This window comes from Anomaloglossus baeobatrachus, chromosome 3, assembly GCF_048569485.1.
Source record: "Anomaloglossus baeobatrachus isolate aAnoBae1 chromosome 3, aAnoBae1.hap1, whole genome shotgun sequence".
In the NCBI taxonomy this organism is placed as follows: Eukaryota; Metazoa; Chordata; class Amphibia; order Anura; family Aromobatidae; genus Anomaloglossus; species Anomaloglossus baeobatrachus.
In genome coordinates this window covers 280,128,982-280,146,763 of record NC_134355.1, presented here as the reverse complement: position 1 = coordinate 280,146,763, position 17,782 = coordinate 280,128,982, and the positions used below count along the sequence as shown (strand labels likewise).

General features: G+C 44.0%; 1 protein-coding gene across 1 annotated transcript in view; it reads right to left on the bottom strand.

Annotated features, from left to right (window-relative positions):
- Window positions 1-2,129: 2,129 nt before the first annotated feature.
- Window positions 2,130-17,782, bottom strand: part of VNN1 (vanin 1) — a 146,311-nt gene continuing 130,658 nt past the window's right edge. Inside the window, exon 8 of the mRNA XM_075339877.1 lies at window positions 2,130-2,588. Within this exon, the coding sequence (XP_075195992.1) occupies window positions 2,481-2,588 (108 nt within the window). The 3' untranslated portion in view covers window positions 2,130-2,480. The remainder of the gene's footprint in view (window positions 2,589-17,782) is intronic.

Here is a 17,782-nt window from a genome sequence, read left to right as displayed (position 1 = left end):
ACACAGGAGCCACACTGGAACCGGGCAGGTGAGAGGAGGAACACCTTCCCCGGCATCTGGTGGGGATGGGCGCTACAGTATATAAGATCAGAGATTTTTGCTTCTTTCTCTTTCTGGACTGATCTTTCCCTCTCAATCCATGGGTAAAAGCTGTAAAATATGGATTTAGTGAAGACAGCTTACTAAGATAGATGAGATGAGGAGCTAGAGGCAGAAAAAGAGATAGACAAGGACATTCTGCTCCAAGTTCTTGAAAAATTACAGTCACAGTTCATAGAACTTTATGAGCTCCAATTAAGAACTACTATGTCATTAATGGGAAAGTCTGTATACACTGAAGACAGATATTATTAGTGAATTGAGGATTTTTCGAATGAGTGATCACTTCAGGAGGAGAAAGTTGCCGATTTCCCCAATATGATAAATTGCAAACTCTAATTTAATGAATATTATTGACTAATAAAAACTAAAACGATGGCTACTCTTTAATTAAAAACATCAAACAAAAACATGTATTGGCAGTCCACTACAACTATCTTTTGGATCTCAGCCCAAGACTGTCTCCATCTTTTTGTTGTTTTAGGTTCGAAGATTAATATTACATGTCCATAAAAACAGACCTGATAATGAAATATTAGAATCCTCATATCAAATGTTGTAATTTGTGATTTGGACAAAGCATGACATAAAACACTTTCTAGTACACCTAGTGCTATCCTGAAAACACATAAAGGTTACAAAATATTCTGAATTTGGTAAACAGTAACATGTGGCTGTTTTTGTACTAGAGCAGCATAGGTACTTCCTCAATTAGTCTGTTTGTTGACACACCTTGGGGCTTTTCTGTACTTCTACATCAACTCTAAAAACATATGTCTACCAGAAAGAACAAATGAAACTAAACACCCTATTAATCGCACCTCCGGCTCTGCAAATTACACTACTATTCTTCATTTACAATAGGACGATGTTTCTATGGAGGTGAATTAATGCACAAATAATCCCTCATGGTTAAAGGAAAATACCATGATAACACACAAAACAATCATGTTTTCACAATTCACTTTTATGTTTCTAGTAATATTTTGAAGAGCAGTTAATCTGATTGTTTAATGGTTATATTAGGCCAATCTGAATTTTTAAGTATGGTCTACATCGAATTTAGAACCATAATCTTTCACCATATAAGTGAAAAGTAAATTGTATCCTTGTTAATTGAATAAAAGATCAAATTCACTTTTCAGTTAAATGGAAGTTCTGCCTAATTCTTTTTTATTATATTAGCTGTAGTACCTAGCATTGCTCGGGATAGTAACTGTTTGTCTCTTTCCCAGTCTCTGTCTGTCTGTCTCTCTATCTCTCTGTCTGTTTGTCTCTCTCTGTCTCTCTCTGGCTATTTCCATGTTTGCCTCTTTCCCTGTCTGTCTCCCTGTCTGCCTCTGTCTCTTTCGCTGTTTGTCCATCTCTGTCTGTCTGCCTCTTTCCCTGTCTGCCTTTGTCTTTCCCTATCTGTTTGTCTCTGTCTCTTTCCCTGTCTTTCTCTGTCTGTCTTTGTCTGCCTTTTTTCTCGGTCTGTTTGTCTCTTTCCCTGTCTACCTCTGTCTGTCTGTCTGTCTGTCTCTTTCCCTGTTTGCCTCTTTCTCTATCTGTCGGTGCCTGTCTCTCTCTGTCTGTCTGTTTCTCATTCTGTCTTTCTGTCTTTGTCAGTGTCTGTCTCTCCACCGACATCATATTACCTCACACATAAGCTTCTTATACTAACAATTTCCTTTGTTCCTATAGCAATCAATCACAGCTCCTATTAATGACCTGCAGCTTCCAGCTCCATTGACTTTAATGGAGGCAGTTTTTTTGGCAAATAATTGTAAAGTGCGGGGTTACATTTTCCCATCAAAATATAGTCTATGATGTTCCCTAAGTCAAATGGGGTGTCTGTGAAAAATGTTGTGATTGTAAATGCGACAGCATGGATTCCTTTAGCAAACATACACACATACATACATACATACACACGTACACACAAATGTACGCTCAGCTTTATATAATAGATTTTGAGAGGTAACTGAGCAAATTACCTTAGAGATATTTGCAATCACCAAACAGTATATGCTTTATTCTTTCTTGTCAGATATAATTTAGTGGAATACTATGGTTGTGGTCTCAAAACACATATGCTGTATGTGGTGTGACATAAATGTTTGAAGAGGCATGCAAACGACAGGTAATTGCAATACATGTTGCCTGAATTCATATCTTAAAGACAGTGCAACACAGTTTATTGATCATAAATTCTGAAGTTTTCAAATATTATCTTGTGATAACAAAATTAATTTATTGATGTAAAACTGGCAAAAATAGCAAAAAAATATAGTAGTACAATACATATGCCAAATTTCATATGTATGAAATAGCACTGGAAACCATAGATATTATCACATTTGCCACGGAACATTTACTCCAGCATCAGTTGAAAATGTATATCATTTTGAAACTGGGTCTTTTTGATACCATCTTCCAAACAGAGTCGCACTTAACAGTGAATGTGAAGAAATTGCAGATTTACTTCTAAGTCGTCCATCCTTTAGCACCTGGAAAAACACAACCATAATGAAAAGTTGAATGTACAATACGTGTAAACGGTTTCCTTGTTCCTATGATCTGCTCATGTGTTGAATCTTGAATGCATCATTTGCTGAAAACAGTGTCCAGGTTTACTAAAAAAAAAATGTGCTTGTTTTTTTAAAGGAACAGTACCCTTCTTGTCGATTTACTGTCTGGCATAACTAGATAAGTGAATCGGTTTAACTTCTAACTAGTGATGGGTGGACCCGGACTGCAAAAGTCTGGATTCGCACGGTTTCAAACGTACTCGAGTAGCGGGCCCGGAATCTCAGGGCATTCTGGCTAATTATCCGGTTCTGGCACTCGGGAAATACAAAACATAAAGGAAAAGTAAAGAAGAAAATAATAAAGCAAGCAGGCTGTACTTACCGAGGAACGCACCTAAAGAAAAAGACATGAATCACACATCCCAAAATAATACTTTGATCTTAATCGGCTAGGCAAAAATTAAATACTAGAACATGAGGTTCTTAGTTTAACATTCTGATGAGACTGTATGAAGCCCACTGCTATGTCACAGCAAACCTCTGAGTGGGTCCTTAATCTGTGCCTTAAAAGTGCAGCACCGCGCACCAACCGCTGCACCAGCAGTGGTAGCCGCTGTGGGGGTGGTTTTCTGCCAGTGGGGCAGTGTGTCCTGGAGTCATGCGGACTCTGCCTTGCAGCATGGGTGTTGTGAGGCACCAGGTCACCTGCCCTGCTGGTGCATTGTGGCCAAATTTTTTATTTATTTATTTCCACAATAGACGCTCATAGCTGGAATACCAAAATTGGGAAGGACGCCTCATCTGTTATTGGAAGCCGTCAGTTGACACTCTGCCACTTAGCGTGGGGGTGCGCCTGACTGCAACCAATCACAGACACCGGTCGGCGGGAAGAGCAATGCATATGCAATGAAGGTAATGAATGAACCCACAAGTGAATGAGTGGCCAGGAAGCAGTTACAGCTGCACTGAAGCCTCGGTAAGTATAGTGCACTTGCTCTTATGCCCCTATCCCTTCTGCCACCATTTTTAATTCCCGGATTCTGTTCCCCATAGACTTAGATTAAACATAGATATGGGGACCAGTATCTGGCCAGATATCTGGGATCAATTCCGGGCCGGAACCAAATTTTTTTTTAATTCGGTTAGGTTTACTGGTCCTGGTTATTTGCGAGTCTGCCCATCACTAGTTCAAACTATCAAACTATCAAATTCTTAGACAAAAAGGTACAATTGAAAGAAAAACAAGATTCATAGAGCAGCGGCCAAGTCATAAATCTGAGACCACCGCAACAGAGCCCTGTAAACCTCCTCCTACCTGCTTTCATCACCTGCATCTCCGGCATCTGAGAGAAGGTGAAGTCTAAAGCCAGCTTTACACCTTACAATTAGGTATGCGATCTCGTATGCGATGTGACACGCCCAGGTCGCATATGCGATTGAATGAGATTGCACGTAGGTCGTTCATTTGCTGTCACACGTGCGTTAGTAGTCTATGTTAAATTGATCAATTTTGTGTGCGATCCTTTAGATCATGTGTTCTGTGACGTATGCATTGGGCACCCTTTTCTTTTTTATTTATTTACTTGCCAAGCGTGTGTAATGTGTAGAGATGCGTTTTTACTATGTCATCTGCCATTCAGCTCTGCTACATAGCCGCTAACAGCAGACACAGACAGCCATGTAGCAGAGCTGAATGGCAGATGACAGCAGACACAGAAAGAGCCGCACTGTCAGAATGAACTCGGGTGAACCTCACACGACTTCATGGTCATGCTGCGGCTCTGTCTGTGTCGCGTCCCGATTAGCGGTCACCAGTGAAGGGCTCACCGGTGACCGCTAAACTCCTGAGTGACTGAATTGAGCAGCCCTCTCTCATATACTCACCGATCCCCGATCACCGGCGCGGCTCTGCACGGCATTCACATTGCTCCGGTGGCTTTTACTATTTTGAAAAAGCCGGCTGCCCATTAAACAATCTCGTATTCCCTGCTTTCCCCGCCCACCGACGCCTATGATTGGTTACAGTGAGACATGCCCCCACGCTGAGTGACAGGTGTCACACTGCACCCAATCACAGCAGCCGGTGGGCGTGTCTATACTGTGTAGTGAAATAAATAATTAAATAATTAAAAAAAACGGCGTGCGGTCCCCCCCAATTTTAAAACCAGCCAGATAAAGCCATACGACTGAAGGCTGGTATTCTCAGGATGGGAGCTCCACGTTATGGGGAGCCCCCCAGCCTAACAATATCAGCCAACAGCCGCCCAGAATTGCCGCATACATTATATGCGACAGTTCTGGGACTGTACCCGGCTCTTCCCGATTTGCCCTGGTGCGTTGGCAAATCGGGGTAATAAGGAGTTATTGGCAGCCCATAGCTGCCAATAAGTCCTAGATTAATCATGTCAGGCGTCTATGAGACACCCTCCATGATTAATCTGTAAATTACAGTGAATAAACACACACACATGAAAAAATCCTTTATTAGAAATAAAAAACACACACATATACCCTGGTTCACCACTTTAATCAGCCCCAAAAAGCCCTCCATGTCCGGCGTACTCCAGGATGCTGCATGGAGGTGACCGGAGCTGCAGAATACACCGCCGCTCCGGTCACCTCCACACAGCAACTGAAGACAGCCGTGCGATCAGCTGATCTGTCACTGAGGTTACCTGCTGTCACTGGATCCAGCGGTGGATCCAGCGGTGGCCGCGGGTAACCTCAGTGACAGCTCAGCTGATCGCGCTACTCACCGCTGCTCCTCTCACCTTCACGCAGCAACTGAGGTGAGTAGCGTGATCAGCTGAGCTGTCACTGTGGTTACCCGCGGCCACCGCTGCATCCACCGCTGGATCCAGTGACAGCGGGTAACCTCAGTGACAGCTCAGCTGATCGCGCGGCTGTCTTCATTAGCTGTGTGGAGGTGACCAGAGCGGCTGTGTCTGCTGCAGCTCCAGTCACCTCCATGCAGCAGAGCTGGATGCGACGCTGGAGCATCCTGGAGTACGCCGGACATGGAGGGCTTTTTGGGGCTGATTAAAGTGGTGAACCAGGGTATATGTGTGTGTTTTTTATTTCTAATAAAGGATTTTTTCATGTGTGTGTGTTTATTTACTGTAATTTACAGATTAATCATGGAGGGTGTCTCATAGACGCCTGACATGATTAATCTAGGACTTATTGGCAGCTATGGGCTGCCAATAACTCCTTATTACCCCGATTTGCCAATGCACCAGGGCAAATCGGTAAGAGCCGGGTACAGTCCCAGAACTATCGCATATAATGTATGCGGCAATTCTGGGCGGCTGTTGGCTGATATTGTTAGGCTGGGGGGCTCCCCATAACGTGGAGCTCCCCATCCTGAGAATACCAGCCTTCAGTCGTATGGCTTTATCTGGCTGGTTTTAAAATTGGGGGGGACCGCACGCCGTTTTTTTAAATTATTTAATTATTTATTTCACTACACAGTATAGACACGCCCACCGGCTGCTGTGATTGGGTGCAGTGTGACATCTGTCACTCAGCGTGGGGGCGTGTCTCACTGTAACCAATCATAGGCGCCGGTGGGCGGGGAAAGCAGTGAATACGAGATTGTTTAATGGGCGGCCGGCTTTTTCAAAACAGTAAAAGCCGCCGGAGCAGTGTAAATGCCGTGCAGCGCCGCGCCGGTGATCGGGGATCGGTGAGTATGAGAGAGGGGGTAAGAGGGTAAGACTGACATGGACAGAAAGAGAGGGACAGAGATAGTGACCGACTGACAGAGATTAGTGCATGACAGACATTGTGAGGCGCTTCAGAACACAGCTTTTCAGCTGCGCTCTGAAGCAGACCTTTTTTAAGCTGCGGTGCAGAGCGCACACCTGCGCACATAGCCTCAGATATCAAAATCGTATGAGGGATGTCACACGTTTCAATTGACTAGGTTCATACAGCAAAACGTCCAATGTATGAGGAATAAACGACGTGTATGCGATCACCGTATTTTCGTTCAATATCGATCGCATGTAGGTTTCACACGCAAATACGTCACGAACGATGCCGGATGTGCGTCACTTACAACTTGACCCCGACGACGAATTGAAAGATCTATTGAAGTGTGTAAAGCAGGCTTAAGTAAGTTCTGTGCAGGTTTGGACTGGCTCACTAAAAAAATCTGTTAATCCTCTGGTGGGCCCCACTGCAGAGCCAAAACTGACAAGAGATGGAAGGATGCTCCCTATTACCCTAACACAGCTATTCATTGCTGAGCTACTCTGAATCCACTGAAACCATAGCAGCACACTCCCTCCTTCTACTGTGGTGGTGCTCTAATGAGTGAGGCTACGCTCACAGACAATATCACTCGCGCAAGTGTAATGCGAGAAAATCTCGCATTGCACTCGGACCAATGTTAGTCAATAACGCAGAGCAGTTGGTCAGCTTTTTTCTCATCCAAACTCGCCAAACAAGTCAATAGGTGTGAGGAATAAAAAGGATGTCACATGGACGGCACACGGACCATCCAAGTGACGTCCGTTTTTATGAATACAATTCTATTATGTAGCACAGAACACTGTAAATGGTCCTGAAAATGATTGTAAATGACTAATAGCACCAGAGAAAGAAAACTGATTGCACACTGAGAGTACACTGAGAGCATACTGAAAGTACACTGATGACACATGGATGACAAGAAAACATCGTCCTACGCTCCTTGATGAGAATGGGACTGTTTTTTTTAATATGCTCGTGTGACTCCAGTGAGGAAAAAAAGTATTTGATTTTGCAAGTTTTCCCATCTACAAAGAAATAAGTGGTCTGTAATTCTTATCATAGGTACACTTCAACTGTGCCAGATTGAATGCCCCCAAAAATCCAGAAAATCCCATTCCATGATTTTTAAATAATTAATTTGCATTTTAAATGTTTGATACAATAAAAAAACAGAACTTAATATTTGGTACATAAATCTTTGTTTGCAATTACAGAGGTCAGATGTTTCCTGTGGTTCTTAACCAAGTTTGCACACACTGCAGCAGGGATTTTGGCCCACTCCTTCATATAAATCTTTTTCAAATCTTTCAGGTTTTGAGGCTGTCACTGGGCAACATTGAGTTACAGCTCCCTTTAAAAATTCTCTATTGGGTTCAGATCTGGAGACTGGCTAAGCCACTTCAGGACCATGAAATGCGTCTTATGGAGCCCTTGCTGTGTGGTTTGGGTTTGCTTGAAGACCCAGCCACAACCCATCTTCAATGCTCTTACTGGGGGAAAGCGTCTGTTGGCCAAAATCTCGCAATACATGACCCCATGCACCCTCCCTTCAATATGGTGCAGTTGTGGCGCTCCTGAGTGTCAGGTGCCACAGGGTACTACATCTAACCCCAGATTCCCGGAAGACCAGTGCTGGTAAACTAACACAACACACACACAAATCCACGCCCTTTTCCCCAGACCGGGTGACAGGCTAGAGATGGACCTGACGGGTGGTCACCTATTGGCTGGGTCGCATCCAATCCACTAGTCAGAAACCTGGGAGGAGGAGGGGCTAGTCAGTGAAATGGACGGATGACGGACATCTTGTCAGACAGACGAGGAAGTGATAGTGGGAAGTCAGACAGAAAGTCAGTCAGAAGTTGACGTGCTGACAGGAAAGTGTAAAGTGACCACTGAGTAAAAGGGAGTATGGTAGCCAGGGAGAGTACGGTGCAAGTACTCACTGGACTGAGCACTGACGGGGTACAGAGCCCGAGTTAAGGAAGATGCTACAGGCTCACCTGATAATCTGCCCAGTGAGGGGACCATCAAGGGCCATCAAGGACCTCCTTATCGACGTTAGTGTCCGGGGCACAGCATCAGAGAGGGAACCTGGGAATGGGGACAGAGGTCCGACCCAAGAGAGGTTCAAGCTGCCTGCCGTATAGGCCAGGATGGAGACAACAGGAGGGGAACCCTAAAAACGCTCCAAGCCACGGCAACCCACCAACTACTACAGGATGCATGGAAGTAAAGCTCACCAGTTCACTACACCGGCACTGGAACAAAGGGAATACCAGATTGGTAAAGACCAGCACAAACCGGGTAGCAGCCACTCCAAACCAGTGAGTAGAGCACATGTTAAACCGCAGCCCCTGTGTTGTCTGAATTCTTCCTATACGTCTGCACCAATATACTACAACCACCATCATCTTCCCCTGGGGCCTCTACTTGCGAAGAGCCATTACATCTAAGCGCCCAATACCACTAACCCCAGCAGTGAGAGACTTTGCAGCGGCGATTTTCCCCATATAGCTGCATACCACAAGTGGCGTCACGAAAAACATTTTTATTTTTATTCTTCCCTTGTATAAAACCCCTTTTAAACGACCCTCAGAGTCACGGAACTGTGCAACGGCCACCCAGTGAACGTTTCCTGTAATATATAGCCCGGGACCAAGTATCCCAAAGCCCTGGGGTGCGTCACAGTCATCCTGTCCCTTTTACAGGAAAGCACCCCCAAAGTGTGTTTTCACCCTCATGCTTTCCATTTGGGATGGTGTTCTTGAGGTTGTAGTCATCCATCTTCTTCCTCTAAACACGGCAAGTGAAGTTGATACCAAAAAATTCTATTTTCGTCTAGATGGGAATTGGCGAACTTCAAATGGGCCAGGACTTGTGCTGGCATGAGCCTGGGGACCTTGTGTGCCCTGCAGGATTTTAATACATGACAGCGTAGTGTGTTACTAACTGTAATCTTTGAGACTGTGGTCCCAGCTCTATTCAGGTCATCTCGTATAGTTCTGGGCTGATTGCTGACCTTTCTCAAACTCATTCTTACCCCACAAGGCAAGATTTTGCATGGAGCCCCAGACCGAGTAAGATTAACAGTTGTCTTGTGTTTCTTCCCTTTTCTAATTATTGCGCCAACAGTTGTTGCCTTCTCACCAAGCTGCTTACCTATTGTCCTGTAGTTTATCCATCATGTGCAGGTCTATAATTTTTCTCCTGGGTCCTTAACCATCTCTTTGGTCTTGGCTATGGTGGAGAGGTTGGAGTGTGATTGACTGTGTGGACAGGTGTTTTTACACAGGCAACAGGTTCAAACAGGTGCAATTATTACAGGAAATGAGTGCAGGAGGACTTCTTATAGGAAAAAATAACAGTTCTGTGAGATCCACAATTCTTGCTGGTTGGCAGGTGATCAAATACTTATTTTATGCAATAAAATGCAAATTAATTATTTAAAAATCATGCAATGGGATTTTCTGGATTTTTATTTTATTCTGGCTGTCACAGTTGAAGTGCACCTACGATAAATATTACAGACTTCTCCATTCTTTGTAGGTGGGAAAACTTGCAAAATCAGCAGTGTATTAAATACTTATTTTCCTCACTGTATGGTGGATAAGTGCCAATGAACAGTAACACCTTTCTTGCACAACAATAGTTTGTGCCACCGTAGCAGGAGAAGGAGGATGCAGATTAACAAAGCAGTGGAAACATTGTGCAGTCTACACACTCTCACTCCTCTCTGGCACCTCAGACTAGGAGCTTGGTGAGGCTGTAATGTGATTGGTGCTGGGTCATTGCAGCAGCTGCCCGGACCTCCTCTCCTTCTTCTTCTAATGTTATCATTGACAAGACTCCTTCTGGAGTTCAGAAGACTGGTAGGAGAAGCATTTTTAATTTGTAAAAACTATTTTTTGTGAAACTTATATATGTAATAGTAAAGTGGTCTTTATGTCAAATTTTGGGACAGTGGCAACTTGGCTATATATGCTATAAGTGGGCGAGGCAGGGACTAGTCTATATAGGCTATGTGGGAGGCTATATGTGGGGAGGGGGGACTAAGTTATATACTGTGTTATATGTAAGAGAGGTAGGGACTAGGCTACATAGGCTATGTAAGGGAAGTAGAACTAGGTTATAGAGGCTATATTTGGGGAAGGGGGTGTCTGGCCATATAGGCTATATGTGGGGAGGGTGGACTAGGCTATATATGCTATATATGGGAAAGGGGGATTAGGCTCCATAGTCAATATGTAGTGGAGGGGGACTGAACTACATAGGGTATATGCGTGGGACAGGGACTAGGCTATATAGTCTATTTGCGGGGAGGGGGAATTAGGCTATATATGCTATATGTTGGGGAGAGGGATTAGGCTACATATGCTATATTTGGGAGAAGGGAACTTGGGTATATATGTTATATGTGGGGGGACTAGGTTATATAGGCTATATGTGGGAGAGGAGGAACTATGTGATACCTTACACCCGCACCCCCACTGATCAGCAGCTCCTGGTGCCAGCGTCAGTAGCAGGCAGCCACAAATATTAAGTTCAGGAGCTGCTCCAACTTCTGCAGCTGGTTATTGCACATCTACCTCCTATTGATTTGAACAGAAAACTGATGTGCAGTACCTGGTAGTACTTGAGTGGTAAATAAAAATTAAGTTTCTTTCTGTTTAAAATGCTGTTTTAGCCTGAAATTTGAAATTTTTGCAATGGATAATAAGAGAAAATGGAACAAATAATTTGTCAGGCAAATTTTTCCAGAAGGCGATAATATCCCATATGGGGTCCAAAAATGCTGTTTGGGCACATGGCAGGGCTCAAAGAATAAAGAGCTATTTTTTTTTGGAGGGGGGGATAAATTTGTCTGTCTGGAATAGATTGTGGATGCCTGGTTGCATTTCCAGATCTCCTGATATGCCAAAACAGCAGAAACGTCCCACAAGTGACACCATCTTGGTAACTAGACCCCTCAAGGAATTCATCTAGGGGTATACTGAGCATTTTTAACCTATAGGTGATTCACAAAACTATATAACATTTATATGTGAAAACAAAAGATTACATTTTTTTCCACTAAAATAGTGTTCAGCACCAAATTTACACAAGGAGTAATATGAGAAAATGTACTCCATAATTTGTTATGCATTTTCTCGCGAACACAAAGATATGTGGCCAAAAACTAATGTTCGGGAACATGTAATACTCGGAAAGCAAAGAGCGCTATTTCATTATTGAAATGCAAATTTGGACACTGGGTTGCATTTGCAGAGACCATCAGATGTCAGAAAAGCAGAAAAACACCAAAAGTGACCCCACTGTAGTAATTACACCTCTCAGTGAATTCAAGCATTAGAGCTCTATGAAACACTTAGTGCTTGGCCGAGTATAATGGGTGCTCAGCTGTGTTGTTTGTGAACGATCTGACACAAAGAGCCCTTAAGTGAATACAGTGGAACCTTGGATTACGAGCATAATTGGTTTCGGCAATCTGCTCTTAAACCGAGTTACTCTTATATCAAAGCGAATTTTCCCATAGGAAATAATTGAAACGCAGACAATTCATTCCACAACTCAAAAATATTTACTGGATTTATACAAACTTATTACAGTAAAACATAATAATGTACTGTATTCATATAAAATTAGTACAGTACAGTAATACAAAATACTGTACAGTAAAAAAACAAAGCAAATTAAACTGCATACTAGCTTACAATAGAATTGTTGGTGTACGGGAGGTACACTATGGAGAGAAAAAATGATGTATAAATATGACAACCTTTATTCTAGTAGAGGACACAAAAAGCACCCCCCAAATCTATTCTCCCCAAAATAAGGTTTTATATAGATCACAGAGGGAAGTGGGTTTATGCCGCACTAAAAACCACTGATGCCGGTATATCAATGATTTCTTCTATCCTAAAGAAGGAGATGGGCAATGTCTCTGAAACGTGTAGGATTGTAAAATAAAAAGAAATTTCCAATATACCGGGCCGGCATCAGTGGTTTTTAGCGTGGCATAAACCCACTTCCCTCTGTGATCTATATAAAACCACGTTACCCACGGGGCCGCTGCTGAACCACGCGGACACTCACACACGTGTATAAGGGGTTGTGACTGGCACAACCAAACCAGGTGAGTGTACCTTTTCTCTATATTCCTAACCATAATACCGTGTAAGACCCTATTGTGCCTTTTTTTCCCCATCTCCAGCACTCCCCAAAATAAGGGCAGAGCAAAGCCAAATGTGGGGTAGGAATAATGTGCAGGCAATTATATTACAGTACAAGCAATGTCCTGTACTGGTTATCAGAAAGAAAGTACAGTACTGTATCCACAAATGCAAACTGATAGACATGCTATGTAGTATATACTGTACAATGTTATATTGTATACAATATACACTACATATGTACAGAAAGTTACTTCCAGAGCAAGCAGAGCACGGTGAAAGGACAGAACCGGATGTGTGCACGGTGACCATTTGCTCTTATTGCAAAGCATTGCTCTTAAACCAAGTTACAAATTTTTCAAAAGCTTTACTTGTCTTGTAAAACGCTCTCAAACCAAGTTACACTTAAACCAAGGTTCCACTGTAATGGGAGCTGGCACCTCAGTGAGAGCCACTTGCAGTTTCTGACTGGCTCTCAATGGAGGTAAAACAATGTGTACAATGCTGTGTGTAAAAAGAAATAGCCTTCCCTCCACAGGAAATGCTCTGGAGCTCGGTACTCATGAAAAGCAGTTGGGTATGTAGATGGGCGTAATTCAAGTACCCGAATATAATGGAAGTCAATCGGCGACTCAAGCATTTTCCTGAAAGATTTTGAGTCGCACCCATCTGAGCATCCAACTGTTCTTAACAAGTATTGAGTAAGGTAGTGCTCGCTCATCCCTAGTAATTATGTAACTAATATCCTGCATTCTCAACAGGTTTCCCCTTTACATTCTCTGAGCGTAAAATACCTATAAAGAACACAAAAAAATAGCCCAAGAAATTTGAAATACAATAATGAATCATTAATGAAAAAGTATTGTTAAAAAACAAATAAAACAGGGGAGAAAACCTCACTCAGGAAACTCAAACAAGAGGCATTTTACCCATTTTCAGTAAATTAATTAAATGACATTCATTGGCAGTAAGATGCAGTACCTAACAATATCCACAAGACCATGCAGTGGAAAGAAAAAAACTGGAAAGGTGCTTCTTGACCCTCAAGGTTTTTTACTAACGATGGGCGAGCGTGCTTGGCATTGCTCGGTACAATATCGAACATTGGGGTGCCGAGTTACGCTCTATGCCCAGCCGAGTATCGTGGGTGCTCGGATGTGTCATCTGTGAAATGTTGAACATAAAACACAGGCTTGCTTCACTGAATTATGGGGTCGGCACCCCAGTGCAAGCCACTTGTAGTCTTGAATGGCTCTCACTAGGGGTAAAAACAACATATCCAGATGTGTTGTGTTCCAGAAATAAACAACTTGCCCAGCCTACCCCAAAATGCTCTGTTTATGGCTGGATGTATGTAGTGTAGCGCCCCTGAGCCCCTCAGGGCACTACAAGGAACTGCATCTTCTTGGGGATGCAGAACCTACCCTTTGGGACCTGGAGTACCAGTGCCGATACCACCAAAGCACAACCAAAATCCTAGTTCTCCACTCCACACCGGGGCTAAAGGGTTAATCAAGTAAGGGGATGGTTGCCTAGAATTAGGAACGAGTCCTGGGATTAGCCAGCCTGGTGGGAGGCGACACACTCGCACAGACATAGAGAACTGAGGCACACAGAGAGGTGTGTGGACGTGCTTGAGCTGGGTCCGTGCAACGGTGACTCGGGGGCACAGGAGAGAGGTCGCCAAGGTGGGTACAGACAAGTACCGCTGGGACCGGAGCACGCACGGGGAACAGGGCCCTAGATCAGGCGCCAGTTCTACACGGCTTGATAACCACCTGCACGGTGTGGACACCTTCATGGACTTCACCAAACCAAATAATCTGGGGGCATCAGCAGTAAACTAGGATCTGGGTTCGGACACTTACCTTCCCACAGGGTCCGCACTGCCCACCCTTACGGAGAAAGAGACTGATACCCCAAAAGGGACAGTCAGGCCAAAAACGCTTTATGCTACGAGGACCCAATCAACAGAGAGTGACGAGGACAGAGCAACCTGGGTCACTACATTGGCACTGACACTCCATGGGACCTGAATATCCACGGGTCGGAGTAAGTAGAGACTGTTGGTTCCAACCTTGTGTGGTCTCCGTTATTGTCCTTCACAAGTCCCAGGCTCGGCCCTACCTGCGGAGGGCCCAACATCATTGCTGCAACCACCACAAGCCCTGGGAGTACCCACATTCAGCAGTGGCGGTTCTTCACCCTTAACTGCAACCCGCAGGTGGCGTCACGTACACTAACTTTCATCCCTACTTAAAATAAATACCTTTTTTACAAGAGAAGCCCCAGGGCATGGGACCAGGCAACGGCCACCAGAGTGACATTCCCATTTGCAACCACCTGGGACCGAGTACCCCCTTCCCTGGGTGACACAGTATCAGCAAACCAGAACTGCCCAATCAATTTGTTATATAATACTTGTTACTCAAGTTGAGCCTGGGAGAGTGTCTGACCTGCTCAACTTGAGTAAAGTGCACTGGGGCATCTTCGTTTTCACTCACAATTTCAAGTACCGAGCACCGTGCATTGTACTGCTCGCCTATCACTATTTTTTACTAATGATCACCGAGCAGTACAATGCTTAGTGCTCAGGGCTTGTAATGATGAGTGAACACGATGATGCACATGTGCTCATTACTCGAGTCAATCTGGTCAGACGCTCGGGCAGCCTCAACTCGAGTAACGAGTAAAATGGAAGTCAATGATTAAGCAGTTCGGCTCTCCAACCGCATACAGCCAGCCATAAACAGAGCATTTCTGGAGGAGGAAAGTCAAGTTTTGGGAGGGTTTTTTGGACACACTACATTCGCAAATGTTGTTTTTACCCCCAGTGAGAGCAATTCAGAGACTGCAAATGGCATCATTGGGGTGCATGCTCCTCATTCACTGAAGGAAACCTGTGTTTTGTGTTCAATGTTTCCTGAATGACACATCCAAGAACTAGAGATACTTGGCCAAACACTGTGAATACCTGAGCGTCGCGATGCTCGATGGCGTACCAAGGAGTGCTGAGCATGCTCGTCCATCATTATTTTTTACCCTTGATTTATAGCAGGAGTTCTTGACCCTCAAGGTGTTTTTCCCTTCATTTAAATCTTTATGTGTATTGGCTCCTGAATTGTAGGCTTGGCTGTCATGTTTCATCTTCACTCATAGGCTTAATATTAGATCATTAATCTGTATATATCCATGTGAACCATATTTGATTATTTGTGTTTGGATGTACCTTATATCTTCTATACTTATCTTACTTTGGTTTGTTCTTGCCACTCGGCACCAGTCAACTTGTGAGACATATCAATTGTCCCATATATTCCTCTTGACCACATATTCTGTCTTTTTCTTCAGTCTTCATCTGTTTTTTCTCTCCACTTTATGGTCTACTGTGGCCACCTTGTGGGTATAGATTGTTCAGTTGCATTTTGTAAATAATTGTGTAACATATACATTTTCTTTTTCTTCCTGACTTCTTGCATCCTTACTTTTTACATTCTGCTATTTCTCCACCTTTGGTTTTCATTCCACTTCATGGTCCACTGAGGCCATCCTGTGGATATTGTTAGGCACTGCATTCTATTGCCAAAGAATGTCATTTCATTAATTTATTGCAAATGCCCTTTATTTCTTATAGGTAAAATGCCTCTTCATTGGGTCTTCTGAGTGACTATTTCTCCCCTTTTTATCTGTTTTGAAACAATACTTTTTCAATAAAGATTTACTATTGTATTCAAAATTTCTTGGGCTATTTACTTGTGTTTTTATAGGTATGTTCAGAATTTTTTAGTTACATCTTGTACGTAGTGGCCATTTATAGGGTGTCTGCAATGATGAGTGAGCGTGCTCAGCCCTGCTCGGTACTCGATTGAGCATCGGGGTGCTCGGGTACACTTAGTACTTGGATGGGTCATTCACGAAACATTGAACACAAAGAGCTGCCTCTCTTCAGTGAATGATGGGAGGCGGTACCACAGTGAGAGCCACTTGCAGTCTCTTAGGCTATGTGCGCACAGTGCGTTTTTCGCGGCGTTTTTGCGCGTTTTTCGGGTGCGTTTTTGGCCTCAAAACTGCAGGACTTTGCTTCCCCAGCAAAGTCTATGAGTTTTAATTTTTGCTGTCCGCACACATCTGTTTTTTTTCAGCTGCGTTTTTGTGGTGCCACAAAAACGCAGCATGTCAATTATTCCCGCGTTTTTCACTGCGCTTTTCATCCATTGAGTTCAATGGGATGTTGAAAGACGCAATGAGAAACGCAAATAGCTGCGTTTTGAAGACCAAAAACGCAGCTATAAACGCAGGAGGTGGGTAGTAAAGTGACGTGTACAGGAAGAGGATTCCTTCTGTCAGTAAATACAGAAGCGTGAATCCTCCCGGTACCATCACCGCCGCTTCCACCTCCCGTCCTGTGCATGTATGCTGCCGTGCGGCGCCATGTACAGGCAGGAGGTGGAAGCGGCTGAGAAAACAAAAGTTAACAGTAGAAAAAAAAAAAAATTATACTCACCTGTCTGCAGACTCCCGGTGCCATGTCCGCTCCCATATCCTCTCACGGTATCGCCACCCCCGCTCCGGCTGTGTGCAGATGGCCGGGAAACCTCCGATGGATGCAGGACCTGGCGATGGGTCACCTGATGCAGTCACCTGACGCATCAGGTGATCGTAAGTATCGCGGTGACGGGGGCGCCCGGCCGGTATCAGCGGATGCGTCAGGAGACTTCATCCCTGATTACCGGCAGCTGCTGCAGCGATCGGACGGGATCAGACTCCTCCAATCGCTGCAGGAGCTGCCGGTAATCAGCACATAAGTGAGTATTATTTTTTTTATTTTTTTTTGCACCGATGCATCAGCTGATTGTAAAATCGGCTTTTATACAATCAGCTGATGTGTGATGGAATTCAGGCACTTGATCCTGACACATCATCTGATTGCTTTGCCTTCCAGCAAACCGATCAGATGATATTGGATCCAGATTGGACGGCGCGGGACCCTGACCCAGGATTACTGCGGAGGGGGGGTTCTTTATTTCAATAAAGATGGAGTCACTAATTGTGTTGTGTTTTATTTCTAATAAAAATATTTTTCTGTGTGTTGTGTTTTTTTTTATCTTTACTAGAAATTCATGGTGGCCATGTCTAATATTGGCGTGACACCATGAATTTCGGGCTTAGGGCCAGCTATACAGCTAGCCCTAACCCCATTATTACCCAGCGAGCCACCCGGCATCAGGGCAGCTGGAAGAGTTG